This window comes from Carassius gibelio, chromosome A24 (assembly GCF_023724105.1).
Source record: "Carassius gibelio isolate Cgi1373 ecotype wild population from Czech Republic chromosome A24, carGib1.2-hapl.c, whole genome shotgun sequence".
NCBI lineage: Eukaryota > Metazoa > Chordata > Actinopteri > Cypriniformes > Cyprinidae > Carassius > Carassius gibelio.
In genome coordinates this window covers 22,803,433-22,821,841 of record NC_068394.1, presented here as the reverse complement: position 1 = coordinate 22,821,841, position 18,409 = coordinate 22,803,433, and the positions used below count along the sequence as shown (strand labels likewise).

Below are 18,409 nucleotides of genomic sequence, written 5' to 3'. Positions count from 1 at the left end.
GATATGCTTTGGAAAGCGGCGAAAACCAGCACCTACCTGAAGTCCAAGGATCTACGGTTTGGAGAACATTTAACTACTATGGACAAAGCTATACGCAGACAACTGTGGCCAAAAGTGGAGGCTGCTCGGCAGGTGGGAAAGAAGGCTTACTTCGTCTGCGTACAAGCCTTCGTTGATGGAAAGGAAATACCTCTCTAAGGTTTTGTATATGATTACTCGCATAATTCTTGATAAAGAACTGCATATGGACACAATTCTGCACGTGTTAGTATACGGTTACAAGTGCAGTCATCATCTGGATGGAATTTTGTGACATTTACAACAGAATATTTAATTTCAGTTTACGGTCAGAATGGATCCTTGTTAACTGAAATTAAACAATTTATTGCACTTGCACTGCATAGTATTGATAAGTTTTGATTTAAAGTAATATTAAGGTCAATTTGGGTTGTAAGTTCTACTTTTGAGATGTAGGAACATGTTTTGTTTCATATTTGTTCAATCTTAAGTGGCTAAAATAGCAAACTGGTATCTTTGTCAGTTTTATCTTTAAATATCAGGGGAATTCGAGATTTGCTGAAAAGGAAAGCAGTTTTTTTTGTTTTGCAGGAAATTTAAATTTGATTTTTATTTTATTCAAGAAACACACGCATCTTTGTCAGATCATAATTTTTGTAAGAGCCAATGGGGGGGGGTGTGATTTATGGATGTCATATGGGAGTAATCGATCAGCTGGTGCTGCAGTATTAAAAGGTACATTTAAGGGGAAAATAATTCTAACCAAAATGCATGATTCAGGTCGATGGGTGATACTGGTTATAGAAAAGAATGCTGAAATTTTTATTTTGGGAAATATTTACGCAAGTAATTTTACCACACAAAACAAAACTTTATTTTCGAATTTTGAAGACCAGATTGAAAAAATAGAGGAACAATATAGCAATGCGAAATTAGTACTTGGAGGGGATTTCAATACAATATGGGATTTTGAAAAGGATTGTTTTCCACCTCATCTAAGTAACAGGTCTGTTCTTCCAGAATTTAATAATATGTGTTCTACTCTGGATTTGATTGATATATGGAGAAATACGTATCCAGACAAAATTCAATTTACATGGTGTAAAGGAAACCTTTCTCAACAGTCATGTATAGACTATTGGTTAATTTCAAGGAATTTATTGAATTGTGTTAATAAAATCTCTATAGAGACTTCTGTTCTTACAGATCACAAAGCTATTTTTCTCTCATTAAATACAACTAAATCCAAAAGTCCCCATTATTTCGCCTTATCTTTCTGCATTGCTTTACTTTCTTCATTTATTTCTCGTATTCATAGATCCGTCTCTGTTCCGCCGACATAATAAATGTGCAAAAATAAAAGAGCTCTGGAATGTTTAGTCACGCCTCAGTGAAGTTCTGAAGGTGTTGCCCCTGGCAATCGATAGCGTGTCCTACCATCATGGCCGATCAGCTCAGACCCCTCCCAAATCAACCCAAATCGGCACGTGACTCCTCATTCTTAATACGTGAGGAATCAACAGAATCAACATATAGGTTTCTGAATAAACATGCTTTCCCGGGATAAACGCACTGCTTTGGTGATATGCGCAATTCTGTGTGCTGAAAAGTCAAAAAAAAAAAAAAAAAGAAAGAAAAAAAAGGAGTAGCTATATCTAGACGCGCAGGTGGCTCAGAGGCCGTGGCCAATATGGTTTATCCATTTTGCAACGTGAACTGGAGGTAAGCAGGTATTTTTCCCCCTCTTTTTTATTTTTCTTAGCCATAACTCCACAAGTTTTCCATCCATCACTTCAGTCCACACTACACGCCATGTCACCATGGTTTCGTTTATTGTTTCGCGCAGTGAGGGAAAAAACGGTTCGTAGCCCTGCTTCAATAGTGCGATACATCACGATGACCATCATACAAATTTGTGACATGTCGGAAATCCATCCCACCAACCGATCGCCGGTCTGGAGAGTTTAATCGCCTCTCGTTTCCCCTTGTACACTGCACGAACACTGCACGACAAACGACGCACGAAAATGCAGAAAATCGGCCCGACCTGAAAAAGAGTCACACAAGTCAGAATTCGGCTCAAAATCGGATGAAAATCGCACAGTGTATGCCCGGCCTTAAGCAGTCTGTGCTGAGTGAGTAGAGTATGTTTGCTAATTGATCTGCCACAATATGCAAGCCTCTATGCATGCAAACCTCCAAGATCCAGTGTGGAGGATTGAACATTAAAACGCAAAGTACATTTTTTTTAAAAAGGAAGAATCTATGAATATGTTTATAATCTTTCTAATTTACAGTTAAGGGTGAATGTGGTCTCTGCAACTCTGTTCCAATAAAACTGCTGCTTATGTAATGCAGATTTTTGTCTTCACTATTTTCTTTAGGTTATATAGCTATACCATGCATGTCCATGCAAATGCTATGGTTATTTATACACACACACACACACACAGATACACACATACATATATGGTCTATGCATATATTGCAATATATTGGAAAATATAAATATTAAATCCCATATATGAGAATATATTGCCTTGCCTAATATATTACATGATATTTTCCGATATACAGCAATATATTTTTGTTTCATAAGGGGCCTGATGTTAGTGCTGCATTTGGCAGCTTGTATTGTATAGAATTGGACCCAGATGTTGGGCATTGATCCCTGGGCACACCCTTTAAACACTGTGGCACACAGTTGACCGATGTTTACAAGCGAAAAAATATGTCTGCCTCTGCACCCTCCCTTGTTACAGTGCCAGAGCCCACTGCCATTCTTAATTACTGTTGCTAGGTTTCACTTTATATGCTCCCCATTTCAGTAACAAAAAGTATCATGATAATACCAGTTTTGATTGATCAGATTACAATAGTATTACAATCTGATTCCAACACTATATATTTAAAAGATGTGAAAATTTTTAATTCTCCGCAAACCAGCAAATGTTTAGCTACATTTTGTGAGCAAAAATCTTTATACTGTGGAAATGTATGAAGTATGACTCACATCTCTCTGATCCAGTTCCTTGGAATAATCCTAATCTACCAACCAAGGATCCAGCACCCCAAACCCTACTCAACAATTACAGCGCCCCCGATTTTTATTGGAATTTTAAACTGAGAAGCTACTGTATATTTCTATAACATATAAATTAAATAAGGATGCTAATGTTACACATAGACCCACATTACACGCACAAGATTTGTCAAGTATGGTGAAAACAATGAAACAATGAAAATCCTCCACATTTTCACTTTGATTAGATTGCTCAAGCATGGTCCCAGATAACACGCACTGTACCTTCAACAATATATTTTATCATGCTAAAAAAAGGTCTAACCACATATGTTTTTAATGGACTTTTAAAATTTGCTTTGCTTGAGGAATGAACATATAGTAATATAGTAATTATTTTTTGCCATGTTAGTTTTAAATTCTATGAATCCACGCTACTAAACAAATTACTGTCTACCATGGTATTTATGTTTAAACATTTAATCACAATTCATTTTTTAAAACTCTCTTTTTCATTTTACAGCTACACCTCAGTTCTTTCCTGGTTTTCATCCTCCAGTACCAATCGATGATAGACACACACAAGGCCGATACATTTATGAACCCTCGCCAGTACCTCCGCTACACGTGTGAGTAAATGCACAGATTAACACAACTTTACTTATGTCTATTCCCATGTTTAAAGCCACAATGAATGTAATTAAAGCCACCTTCTATCGAGTGTTAAAGAAAGACGCTACAGGTAAAGCCATTGTTTGTGAAAATATATATATTAAATACCAAGATGATGGCATGTTTACATGCTGTGGCTTCTCTCTCTCCTGTCAAAACGGCATTTTTGTTTTTGTACGTCTTCATCGCGTCTACCAGTCTTTCAGTGCGCATACAACCATGAGTTTCTGTTCAATGTTGGCAGAACCATGTTTTTAGAGTTAAATTCCGGGCATGACGACGAGCTGTAGGATCTCAGTGTGCTCCAGAGGCCTACACCATCACCAGCCCCCACTACTGCATCTCACCCACAGCGGAGGCACCACAAATGGCGTGAGAGAAAGCAGCAAAGGGGTAAACGCAGAGGTATCCGGGCTAGGCTAACAGCTTACCCACACAAGCCAGCCATCCCCACCATTTAACTGGCTAATGTACGCTCTTTGGACAATAAACTGGACTACATCTGAATACTAAACTCAACTCAGAGGACTGTAAGAGACTGTTGGGTTTTTGTGCTCTACCAGCTAACATGATATAGAGTGGACAGAGTTCTCGTCGAGGTAGGTAAGACCCATGGTGGCGGGCTTTGTGTTTACATCAATGATGTGTGGTGCCGCAATGCTATTGTGGTCTGCAAACACTGCTCTTCCCTGGTGGAGTTTATGATTACGGTATTTTTCAGACTATAAGTCGCACCTGAGTATGAGTCGCATCAGTCCAAAAATACGTCATGATGAGAAAAATATATATATATGTCGCACTGGACTATAAGTCGCATTTATTTAGAACCAAGAACCAAGAGAAAACATTACCGTCTCCAGCCTCGAGAGGGCGCTCTATGTCTTCAGTGTAGACTACAGGAGCACTGAGCAGCATATAGCGCCCTCTGGCGGCAGGAGACGGTAATGTTTTCTCTTGGTTCATGTCTCTTAGTTCATTTCTGACGGTTCATGTCAAATGAATTTTGATAAATAAATCGCACCTGACTATAAGTCGCAGGACCAGCCAAACTATGAAAAAAAGTGTGACTTATAGTCCGGAAAATACGGTATTAAGTTTCCGTTCTATCTACGAGGGAATATACAGCTATATAATGCTTATTGCTGTATACATTCCTCCCAGCTCCAACAACAGCAACAGGAGCGAGGCACTAAATGAACTGTACCAGCATATCAGTGAGCAGTAGACAGCCCACCCTGATGCTTTTCTCATCTTAGCTGGGGATTTCAACCATGCAGACTTAAAGAGTATGTTTCCAAAAACACACCAAAACATAGACTTTCCAACTCTGGGAAACAACACTCTGGACTTTGATTACACCACCCAGCGAGGAGCGTACAAGGCCCTCCTCCACCACCACCACCACCTCAGACCACATCAATGTCATGCTAATTACTGCATACAGACTGCTTGTTAAAGTCTCCAAACCATTTCACAAACAGATAAAAGTGTGGCCGGAAGGGTCATCAGAGCTACTGCAAGAATGTTTTACTAACACTCACTCTAATATGTGTAAGCAGGCTGCCACATACAATAACACCACAGACCTCCAAGAGTACTCAGAGATGGTCACTGCCTACATCACCAATTGATGGATGATGTAACAGTCACAAAGACCATCAATGTGTGGGCCAATCAGAAGCCATGGATGACAGGGGAGGTCTACAGACTCCTGAAGGCTCGGAACGCTGCCTTCAGAGCTAGATATGAGGTGGGCCTGAAGACAGCTAGGGCCATCTATCCCGAGGCATCAGAAAGGGTTAAGAGGCATTACTCCAGGAGGATAGCCCATCGATTCAGTGACTGCAGAGACACTCTGAGTCTATGGCAGGGGATACTGACCATTACGGACTACAAACCCCACCTCAGACCTGTGACAGCACCATCTCCCTGCTGAACGAACTGAATGCCTTCTTCGCTCGCTTTGAGGCACAAAAGTGCACCACTGCACAGAAGACTCCACCTCCTCCCGGCGACCAGGTGATGATACTGTCCCTGGACAGGCTGAGGAGAATCCGCAGCTGGATCAATGTACGCAAAGCTCCAGGGTTAGACAACATTCCTGGGCGTGTATTGAGAGACACAGTGCAGTGGAACTCACTAATGACTTCACAGAAATTTTCAGCATCTCACTAACTTAGGCTGTCGTCCCAACATGCTTCAAAGCTACCACCATCATTCCAGTCCCAAAGAAGCTGTCTCCATCCTACTTCAATGACTACCATCCTGTTGCACTTATTCCTATTTCCATGAAGTGCTTTGAACGGCAAGTCATCCACCACATCAAGTCTGTTCCCTACCATATCGATCTAACTGCTTGACCAATGATGCCATCGCCACTGCCCTCCACTCAGCACTCAGACATCTGGATAAAAAAGACTCATACGTCAGAATGCTGTTCATAAACTTCAGCATTCAACACAATCATCCCTCAACAGCTCATTCACAAACTGGTCCAGCTGAGGCTCAATACTTTCGCTGCAACTGGCTGTTGGACTTTCTGACTTGAAGAGCTCAGGCAGTAAAGGTCGGCAGCAACCCATCCAGCACCATCACACTGAACACTGGGGCCCCCCAAGGATGTTGACGCATGACTGCACACCATCACACAGCTCCAACCTTCATTAAGTTTATAGATGACTTGACTGTTGTGGGTCCCATTAGCAACAGAGATGAGACAAACTACATGAGCAAGGTGAGCCGCCTGGCCGTTTGGTGTAGTGACAACCATTTCTCACTGAATGTGGAGAAGATGAAGGAGATTGTTGACTTCAGGATAGTGTGCACTCATGCTCCTATGACCGTCAAAGGTGTGACTGTGGAAAGAGTTAGCAGCACCAAGTTCCTGCCTGTGCACACCACAGAGGACCTCTCCTGGACTGACAACACCACAGCACATTGAAAATCATGACTTACAAATGAGGACAATGGAAGCAATCAAAAACAACAAAAAGAGCAATGATACATAAGTGCTATAACAAGTCTCATTAGCATAAACAGAGTACAAATAGCAAGGGCTTTTAAATAATATAATAAATACAAAGAAAACAGATAGAATAGAAAAAGAATAGAGCAATATAGTGATATATATATATATATATATATATATATATATATATATATATATATATATATATATATAATAACTTAAATTACACTTTCAGTTTTGATCGTACAGATAAGATCAATACATCAATCGAATCTGTAAAGGGTCTAAATTTTTTGAATACAGATATAATAACAACAGAACTTTGTGCACTTATAAAATAAAGATAACAAACAAGGTGTGCTGTCTGCAGCCTGTTCTTCATTTACAAACATGTTATTAAAATGAACTGTTACTCTGTGAATACTCAACGAAGAGACTTGAGAGAGATATCTATAGAAAGCTTGACATGTCTACTTTTAAACTAAACAAGTGCCACCGGAAACAGATATTCTGTGATAAAATAATACATATGAAAACAATGCGATGTCCGTTTTTCACGTCTACCTTCATTATATCTAATGTGACCACGCCTCCGCGCTGAACTCGCTATTCAGATTCAAACTGAAGCGCGCGGCTTGAATACGCCCACACAGAAGAAAAAGCAGTGAGACTGTTCTTCAAGTTCTTTTATTTTACTGTTTGCTTTGCTATGAGAGGAATAAGACATAATTAATCCCGAAAAGATGTGATGTGGTTGAGGATTTGAGATTAGGATTTCCTCAGAAAAAAAGGATGAAGTGCTTTATTCAGCAGAGATAATAAACATGAGTAAGTCTCTTTTTATTTATGTATATACTTGTGCTAGTTTTCACATAAACTGTAAACATTTTACTAGTTAGACTTTTTCCAAAATATAATTCCTGACTAAATGTATAATCAAGTGAAACATTATGAAGTTTCAGTAACAATATACAATAATATACCATTCAAAAGCTTGGTGTAAATAATATTAATGTAACAAATAAATGTAACTGTAACAGATGTAATAATGCTGTTCTTTCAATTTATCCCCCCTAATAAACCTGAAAAAAATATTCTCAGCTCTTTTCAACATTAATAATAATAATGATAATGATGATAATAATAACAATAAATGTTTTTTTTTGTTGTTGTTGTAGAAAATCAGATTATTAAGATAAAGATTTTCGTTTTGTATAAATTGTATCTTAATTTTGATCAATTGCCCGTATTTTATAAATTAGAAGCAAATATATAGCAGACAATGTAATAAGGCGCCGGCACAATCACTTGCATGTGAACTGGAGGGCGCCGAAACTCAGCTTGTGCCTCACAGATTTGAGAAATATAGGCTATATATTACATGGAATGAGCGAGCAGAGTGTAATATATGGAGAAATCGCTCTCCGCTCACAAGCTCTGATCGGAACAAACCCAAGCCTCAATGTCTGCTGACCTTGCAGAAACATCAAAATATACATAGCCACACTAGACTATTTTAGAACAAATTATGAGCTTATTGATTATTTTTTTGTATAATTCTTGACAAAATTAGAATATATCAAGGATTTTTTTTTTTTCGTATTTTTTATTTTAATTTTTTGCCTAGTTCCTACATCTATGGCCCAATGATGATATGATGAGCATTTATTACATTTAGTCAGGTCAGGAAGCAGGTCGGGTACAATATTTTCTTTGCAGTCCGAGTTATGGTCGGGTTAGTTGAAAATGTCGGTCGGGTGCGGGTTATTAATACATTGACCCGAGCATCACTTATATATATATATATATATATATATATATATATACCCTAGTGAAAAATAAATATATACATAACTGTATCTAAAATAGATTTATTTCATGATCATTTCATGATTTCATTATTTCAAGTATCATCAATCAATCTAAAAATAGATAGACTATACTCTATACTTTCTATACTAACTGAAGATACATTATATATGTAGTTATGTCATGCTTCCATCAAGCACAAACTTAGTGCAGTATAAATTAATTTGTAAAATACCATACTTTTTACAAATGCATTTGGAGAAGGATGAAATAATATACATACACACACACACACACACACATACACACATATATATATATATATATATATATATATATATATATATATATATATATATATATATATATGCATGCATGCATTGATTAACACACGCAGTAACACACATCCCTCTCACAATGTATTATTTTACAGAACTATCGCTTTTGCCGCTCAGAAATATTCTTGCAATCAAGAAGCATGTATCAGAAGATCTGCACTCCTGCGCAGTTAGCGCTCACACTCACTGATCTATATATAACTGAACCGCGAATGATCACACTAGTCAAATGAACCATGTCTCTACCCACCCATCAAGTGTAGTCCCGTTGCAATGGGTTCCGCGATCATGCAGGCAGCAGAGGATGAGAAGACATAGGAGAATCTCGGAGGACGAGAATGCTGTAAACACGAAAGGTAAGGACTCCATACAAACAACAGGAAAAGACTGGTATTTATAGGGAGACTAATGACAATAAAGTGACTGCACCTGGTGCAATTAACAGGAGTGCAATTACTGTAATGACAGGACAAGACTAGAGGAATTCTAGTGCCTACGGTGAAGTGAGCCCACTAGTGGAGCTTAGAGCGAAACAGAAAGACACAGACAAGAAACCCAGGAGGGAGGTGGACCGGCGGAGGGCCAGGTCCATAGGAGGAAGACAGACAGAAAAAAAAAAAAAAACAAACACAAAAACATAAGTCCAAGAAGGACATCACGTGACGCCCACCAGGGCTGAGCAGAAGACCACCACATCCGTGCGGCCGAACCAGACGCCCCCCCAGGGCGAAGCAGAAGACCACCACCTCTGTGCGTCCAAACCAGATGCCCCCCAGTGCGGAGCAGAAGACCACCACATTCGTGTGGCCAAACCAGACGCCCCCCAGGGCAGAGCAGAAGACCACCACATCTGTGCAGCCACGGCCGAAACCGACGCCCCCAGGGTGGAGCAGAAGACCACCACCTCCATGTGGCCGAATAAACAGGAGGATAAGTCTGATTGGGCAAGTCTGAAACAAAAAACATGAACAAGTTAAGGGTAGCCTCCGTGGCCACAGCAGGATCAGTCGGGTGCTCAGAGAGTTAAACTGAGACGTGACGAGGCTCTGGAAGTTCCGCAGAAGCGAGGAGAGCCTCTGGTAGATCATCAGATACGTGGAGAGACTCTGGTAGCTCATCAGAGACGTGGAGAGGCTCTGATAGTTCAGCAGAAACGTGGGGAGGCTCTGGTAGATCCACAGAGAAATGATGAGACTCTGGTACTCCCATGGTGTTTCCTTGTTCATGAAGATCAATGGTGACTTGCCTTTGTTCATGAAGATCACTGGTGACTTGAATTCTCCCATGAAGAACCCCGGTGACTTGACTCGGTCCTTGAAGATCACCGGTGACTGGACTCTTTCGCTGAAGATCACCCGTGACTTAACTCTGTCCTTGAAGATCACCGGTGACTTGACTCTGTCCTTGAAGATCATCCGTGACTTGACTCTGTCCTTGAAGATCACCAGTGACTTGGCTCTGTCGTTGAAGATCACCAGTGACTTGACTTGACTCTGAAAGGTCAACGGTGACTAGCATTGACTCTGGAAGGTCAATGGTGACTAGTCCTGACTCTGGAAGGTCAATGGTGACTAGCCTTGACTCTGGAAAGTCCACGGTAACTAGCCCTGACACTGGAAGGTCAACGGTCACTAACCCTGACTCTGGAAGGTCGACGGTGACTAACCCTGACTCTGGAAGGTCAACGGTGACTAACCCTGAATCTTGAAGGTCAATGAGCACCTGACTCGACTCTGGAGGGTCCACGAGCACCTGACTCGACTTTGGAGGGTCAACCGGAACCTGACTCAACTCTGGAGGGTCAACAGGAACCTGACTCAACTCTGGAGGGTCAACGGGAATATGACTCGACTCTGGAAGGTCAACCGGAACCTGACTCAACTCTGGAGAGTCAACGGGAACCTGACTCAACTCAGGAAAGCCCACTGTAGCTGCCATCCTCTGCAGTGGCTCCGGGCTGGCGGCCACCTTGTGCAGTGGCGCTGGGTTGGTGGCCATCTTGTACTGTGGTGCTGGCTCAGCAGACGTGACGTGAACAGTGTCTGGATCAGCAGACGTGACGTGAACACTCCTGGGAATCTCTAGGATTTTTGACAGCATGGAGAAATAATCCAAAAAGCCATGGGTTGGCGGCCATCTTGTGCAGCAGCACTGGACTGGCGGCCATCTTGTGCAGCAGCACTGGACTGGCGCCCATCTTGTGCAGCGGCGCTGGCTTGGCAGACTTGCACCTCCTCTCCCCTCTCCTTCCACAATGGTGAGACGGCGGCTCCCATCCGAAACCAAGGTTCGACGGGGGGCCACAGTGGAGATGCCGGACCTCCTCTCGACCACTCACTCCTGAGCGACCTCCCCTGGTCCCACGGAACATGACCAGGAGGGTACCCTCAAAACCATTTCCTCTATCCCGCTCATTGGCTGGGGAGGAAGTATCAAAAAACATACTGCTGGATCTCAAGTGCTGGAGTCCTTCTTTGACGATCGTGTTCAGTGAGACACAGGAGAGAGTAGATCCAATTGCAGATGTATATTTATTTAGGATAATCCAAATCGTGGTCGAACAAGCCAAGGTCAAAACCAAACGATCAATCCAAAAATAAACAAATAAATAAACAAAAGAGGGAACAGGAAAGGAATGGAACGGGAACTCGGAGGACGAGAAGACAAAGGAGAATCTCGGAGGACGAGAATGCTGTAAACACGAAAGGTAAGGACTCCATACAAACAACAGGAAAAAACTGGTATTTATAGGGAGACTAATGACAATAAAGTGACTGCACCTGGTGCAATTAACAGGAGTGCAATTACTGTGATGACAGGACAAGACTAGAGGAATTCTAGTGCCTACGGTGAAGTGCCTAAGGGGAAGTAAGCCCAGGGAAACAGAGACTAGACAGCATGACACATATAGCAGTAGGCCTACTTTTAAAAGAAATAATGCGATCAATCACGATTAAAAAATAATAGTCATTGGCCAGTACTAATATATATATATATATATATATATATATATATATATATATATATATATATATATATATATACTCATCCTCAAGAACGTACACTGGCTAGGTTCTTAATTCCATTTACAACATGTTCTCTAAGCACAAAATAAATAAATAAACACTTCATATATAACATGACAGTGGCCTTCAGCTCATCTGCATTGTTTAGTCTCTTGTTTCTTCCTCTTGACAATAGCCGATAGGTTCTCTATGGGTTTTCAGGTCTGGTGAGTTTGCTGGCCAGTCAAGCACACCAACACCATGGTCATTTAACCAACTTTTGTTGGTTTTGGCTGTGTGGGTAGTTGCCAAATCCTATTGGAAAATAAATCAGCATTGTCAAAAAGCTGGTCAGCAGAAAGAAGCATGAAGTGCTCCAAGATTTCTTGGTATACGGGTTCAGTGACTTTGGTTTTCAAAAAGCACAATGGACCAAAACCAACAGATGACATTGCACCCCAAATCATCACAGACTGTGGAAACTTAACACTGGACTTCAAGCAACTTGGGCTATGAGCTTCTCCACCCTTCCTCCAGACTCTAGGACCTTGGTTTCCAAATGAAATACAAAACTTGCTATCATCTGAAAAAGCAGGACTTTGGCCAATGGCAACAGTCCATTTGTTCTTCTCCTTAGCCCAGGTAAGATGCCTCTGACGTTGTCTGTGGTACAGGAGTGGCTTAACAAGAGTAATACGACAACTGTAGCCACATTTCTTGACACTTCTGTGTGTGGTGGCTCTTGATGCATTGACCCCAGCCTCATTCAAGGCATTCTTTGTGAAGTTCTCTAAAATTCTTGAATCCAGTTTGCTTGACTAATTCTCATAAGTCTGTGGTTCTCTCGGTTTGTTGTGCATCTTTTTCTTCCACACATTTTCGTTCCACTCAACTGTATGTTAACATACTTGGATACAGCACTCTGTGAACAGCCAGCTTAATGGCAATTTTTTATTTTTTTATTTACACTCCTTGTGAAGGGTGTCAGTGATTGACAGAGACCATTTTGAAGGCTCAGGAACCCTTTGCAGCTGTTTTGAGTTGATTAGCTGATTGACATGTCATCATATTCTAATTTGTTGAGATTGTGAATTGGTTAGTTTTTGTTAAATGTGAGCCAAAATCATCACGATTAAAAGAACCAAAGACTTAAACTACTTCAGTCTGTGTACATTTAATTTATTTAATACATGAGTTGAATTACTGAAATGAACTTTTCCTCAACATTCTAATTTATTGAGAAGCACCTGTTTATCTGTGGGGATCGTTTGCACTGTATGTTGTCATATGATTAAGGCTGCTGTATGAGTTCTCACCTAAGTCCATGACACAAAAGACAGCATCAAATTCTGTGTATTGATATTTGTTTGTTCCTTCATCCCTTAAAAGTGTCGTATTGTGTTGTTTTGTATTATATTGTAATAATGAGATATGCTACATTATGTTCAACGAAGAGGGCTTGATAAGTCAGTTTCTCCTCACCTAACTTTCATAAGCTGTGAAATTCACCAACAATCCATTTTTGCTGTACTTTTGCTAAACATCTGAACTGACTAGAGTGCACACTATTGAGAATCTGTATTGCAGACTTGGCACATTTTTCTGAAGAAACCTTTAGTCTTAAAAACACATTCAACCTAAAGACACAAGTCTCACGATGTATTTTAAATCTGAGAATAATGAAATTATTTTAAGATGATGCTGTTTTTTTTTTTTTTTTTTTTTTTTTTGGGCAAATCAAAGAAAATGAGAGAAACATATTGTATGTTATTGTTAGGTGCTGTTAAGGGCAGAATTCTCAAATGCAACTTTTGAGTGGTCATACTAGTTATATCCTGCAGCCAATGACGTGCTGAAGTTATTAAATGCAGGAGTTGCTACAATTCTTTCTACTTTTTCACAGCTGTAACCCTCCAAAATGTTTGTTGTAATCTTTTTTCATTGTACAGTGGTAACTGTTCTATCATTTTGATCACTGTGATTTCCACAAAATAAAGGATTCTGAAGGTTTTTAAATAGGGGGTTGTGACTATATATTTTATAATGTTTTTGATATAAATTATGACTTGATAGTATTTTTTTCTAATGTGCATAATATTATCTGTTCTTGTCTAGGCAGAAATATCATAGGAAGGGGTGTCAGTGTGTAGTCTAACGGTATTGTAGTACACAGTGTATTAGTTCTGTTTAAGTGGGACATGATCCATACATCTCCATGGTGATCTATAGTTCTTTGCCAGAGATCAAAGTCTGGGTGAACACACTGTCAAGAGACGTACTATTGAGTGTGTCAGTTGCAGAGACAGACATGGTTGCCTGTTTGTGCTTGATTCCTTTAAAACTGCTCATCAGGCCCTGTCAGGGTAGTTGTTACAAACTCCTCACTCACACAGCTATTCTGCAAGCTGTCACATGTAGCACAACAATGCCCCACCTTAAACCCAAGCGAGGGAATTCTTTCTTACTAATGTACAATCGTATGTAAACTCATATTAAGAAGTCACACGCTTCAAGATAAGAAAAGTTTGCTACAGTAGCTGTTGTGATTCTATGCCACTAGCGATGCCAAAACGAAGGTAGTCACAGGTAGTCTGGATCAGTCTGGATCATTTCATTAGCAGACTTAATTTCTGATTGGCTGATTGTGCTGGTCAACCAGGTATTCCAAAAAAACGGAGACAAAAATGCTATACAAGCTTTTTTAAATCAAACAATTACTGGAAAAGGATAAAAAACATTTTATAGAGACTACTATTTAAAAAGTCACGTGACATACAGCCAAGTATGGTGACCAATACTCAAAATTCTTGCATTGCTCTCAGTAATGGCTGGTGAGACTTTTTTTTTTTTTCAAAGAGACCATATCATAAGAGAAAGATCATATATGAGACTTCATTCAAAAACATTAAAAAAATCCTACAAACCCCCAACGTTTGACTGTTGTGTATTTATTCACAATGTGAGATAAAATTTGGAATTACACAACTAAGTCAAAATCGCAAGTCACTTTATCCTTTTGTGTGTATTTTGTGTTGACAATTAAAAATATATATATATTGTATAGTACCTAAAATTAGTTTTACATGAAAGCAAAGTCTATGTAAGTGTTCACAGTAAGGGGGTTTTGTCAGGTCAGCAGTCATGAGTTATCTATAAGGGGGGTCTCAGCCTCACATTTCTGCAGAGTAATCGTTTTTCAACTCTCTTTGTCATGTTCTTTACTTCTCATCTTCTTTTTTTAATTTTCTTGTATTCGATTCAGCATTAAAGCACACTGTGTTCCCTTTTAAAATTACAGCCTATGTTTGCTTTTTTATAATTTTTTGTCATCTGTCTCCACTCTTTACTTTCTGTCAACTTTCTTGCTCTGTCACAACATGCAAAACCATTGTACCTCTATGGCGAGATAGATTAAATGGGGCAGCTTCTTGGTCCATATTACGATTGTGTATTCTTCATCATTACATCCTCTGTTTCTCCCACCTCCTCCCTCCCCTCTCTCAATCCCCGATAGTCATATCTCTCTTGTGCCTGTTACACTGCTAAGAATAATGATTTTTTTTTTTATGTCACCTGCTTGCTCTAACCCATGTGCTAAAGAGAGGTTTGAAAGAGAGGGAGAGACGCACGCTGGGGGCTTGATTGATGTCCAATGTCAACATAAACAAAATGGCAAATATAAATTACTATTTAGCTTATGCAGAGATAATGGGGCAACACAAGGCTCAAACAAGACTCAAACAAACATCTTCCACGGTTTATCATTTGCTGGAGAGATATACTGTACAAAGCATGGGTTTGAGGAAGAGAGGGAAAGCAGGTGAAATAAATTACAGGTGGGGCAGCTGTAGTCACAGTACATGCTTGACTTGCTGCACTTGCCTTGATGTGGAGAGACACACTTTTATGCACATACTTAACAGAGTGTGAGCCGTCCTACAAATCACTTCACTTTAGAGTCTATGAATATGATAAAGAGTGATAACAGTGTCAAGTCCCATTAATATAGTTTAGTGACATGGCAAGAACCTTTATTTAAAGTGACAGAAAACTGATGGAAGTAAGTGTTCTGTGCGTTTTCCGTTTTCTGGCACAATTTAGATATATATACTCACCGGCCACATTATTAGGTACACCTGTTCAATTGCTTAGTAACACAAATTGTTAATTAGCCAATCACATGGCAGCAAAGCATGCATTATGAATTTAGATGTGGTGACGATAGCTTGCTGAAGTTCAAACCGAGCATCAGAATGGGGAAGATATGGGATTTAAGTGACTTTAACCATGTAATGGTTGTTGGTGCAAGACAGGTTGGTCTGAGTATTTCAACTACTGAGATTTTAACGCACAACCATCTCTAGTGTTTACAGAGAATGGCCCGAAAAGAGAAAATATCCAGTGGGCAGCAGTTGTGTAGACAAAAATGCCTTGTTGATGTCAGATGAGAATGGGCAGACTGGTTAGAGATGATAGAAAGGCAAGAGTATCTCAAATAACCACTCGTTACAACCAAGGTATGCAGAATACCAACTCTGAATGCTCAACACATCGAACCCTAAAGCAGATGGGCTACAGCGGCAGGAGACCACACTGGGTGCCTCTCCTGCCAGCTAAAACAGGAAACGGAGCCTACAATTCGCATAGACTCAACAAAATTGAACAATAGAAGATTGGAAAAATGTTGCCTGGTCTAATGAGTCTCGATTTTTGCTGCAACATTCAGATGGTAGGGTCAGCATTTGGCATAAAGAACATGAAAGCATGTATCCATCCTGCCTTGTCTCAACGGTTCTGACTAGTAGTGGTGGTTTAATGGTGTGGGGGATATTTTCTTGGCACACTTTGGGCCCCTTAGTACCAATTGGGCATTGTTTAAACACCACAGCCTACCTGAGTATTGTTGCTGACCATGTCCGTGCCTTTATGAATACAGTGTACCCATCTTCTGATGGCTACTTCCAGCAGGATAATGCATTATGTCACAAAGCTCAAGTAATCTCTGACTGGGTTCCTGAACATGACAATGAGTTCACTTTACTCAAATGGCCTCAACAGTCACCAGATCTCAATCCAATAGACCAGCTTTGGGATGTGGTGGAATGGGAAATTCGCATCATGGATTTGCATAGAATATATAAATTATGGGATATTGTTAGTAATAAGATGAAGATGAATTTGCACTTCCTGTTAAATGAGAGGAGGAATTTAGGTGCAGTAATTTCATTTGTGAAAATTTGGCTAAATTAAAATGCATATGGCAGTCAGATGTTGTGAAAATTCACGGCATCTGGGGGACATTAATACTCTTTCATTAAAAGAGACTCTTCCAAACCTGAAGCAATTAATTGCCCAACCCATTTCTTATGCACACAGGATCTTTGTTACGATAACATCAATGATGTTTATATGGCAATATGTAGATCACACATTGGTAGCTTGGATCATAATGGTTTCCATTTTCTGCCAAAGTACAGACAGCTTGTTATAAGGGAGAAAATAGTGAAAACAAAAATGTAAAAATTAAACAAAATGAAAACCGGTTTGGGGCAAGATTAAAGAGTCTTAAAGTGTTATTTTTACACCACAAATTGTGATGTTTTCTCTGACACTAAAATCGTCATTTATTTATTTACTTATTTATTTATATCAAACGATAAGCTTTGGTTCTCTAAAGGTTTTACGAAAAACTTTAATGAAAACAATTAGGAGGGTTTTAAGATGTACACAGGAATTGAGAGCTATGATACAAAAAGCAATAATTTATTTAAAATGTAAGGTAGAGGACTGATTATCAAATCAAGATGTAAGGAGTGCTTAACAAGATCTAAACAACATGATGTGGCAGGACTCGAGACGTGTGAATTGTGATATTATAGACACACATGAATTTAAATGGGTTAATGATTTGAATATGTTTTATGGACGATATGATGTATAGCTGCCAATATAAAGAAGGTTGAAAGAACTGGGATTCGGTGTGTGTTTACCTATTTGCTTGACAGAAAAAAAAAAAAAAAAAAAAAGATTAGAATGTGCCTTGGCCATATTAGGCCCTGCAAAAAGCAGTGTGACTAGATAGCATCAGGAACCATGTTTTAGAGGTTGGTGCAAATGAATTACCTCCCCCTCCACCCTTTATATATATATATATATATATATATATATATATATATTGGAATTTGTGTACAAGCCACAAAAAGGGACAGAGGATTCTATTCTCACTATGGTTGATTTCTAGTCACTTTCGATAAGCAAAGGCTTATGTGTGTTTTATTTAACCCCTGTGGGTTAAATCAGATATTGCGTTTTTATATATGGGGTTACCACAAGGATGTATTGTTACCTCTGTTATTTTATTCATAATCAAATGAGATGAGAATGCAGTGAAATTTATAAATTATAGAAATATACAGTGATATAGGAAATGTCACAAACTGGCGAACATTAGAACAGTAATGTATATTGCTTAAAAACTACTGTATGTGAATTAGGAAAAGTAAACCTTATGGGAACCTGATTTTAACCCTTATGGGAACTTGATTTTATTTGTCTGTCATTTTGAAGTGAGCATCTC

At 39.5% G+C, this 18,409-nt stretch overlaps 1 protein-coding gene across 1 annotated transcript in view; it reads left to right on the top strand.

Annotated features, from left to right (window-relative positions):
• The window catches only part of LOC127946054 (transcriptional activator GLI3), a 291,286-nt gene that overhangs the window by 164,705 nt on the left and 108,172 nt on the right, over positions 1 to 18,409 (top strand). Inside the window, exon 4 of the mRNA XM_052542339.1 lies at positions 3,564 to 3,669. Coding sequence (XP_052398299.1) covers positions 3,564 to 3,669 — 106 coding nt within the window. The remainder of the gene's footprint in view (positions 1 to 3,563; positions 3,670 to 18,409) is intronic.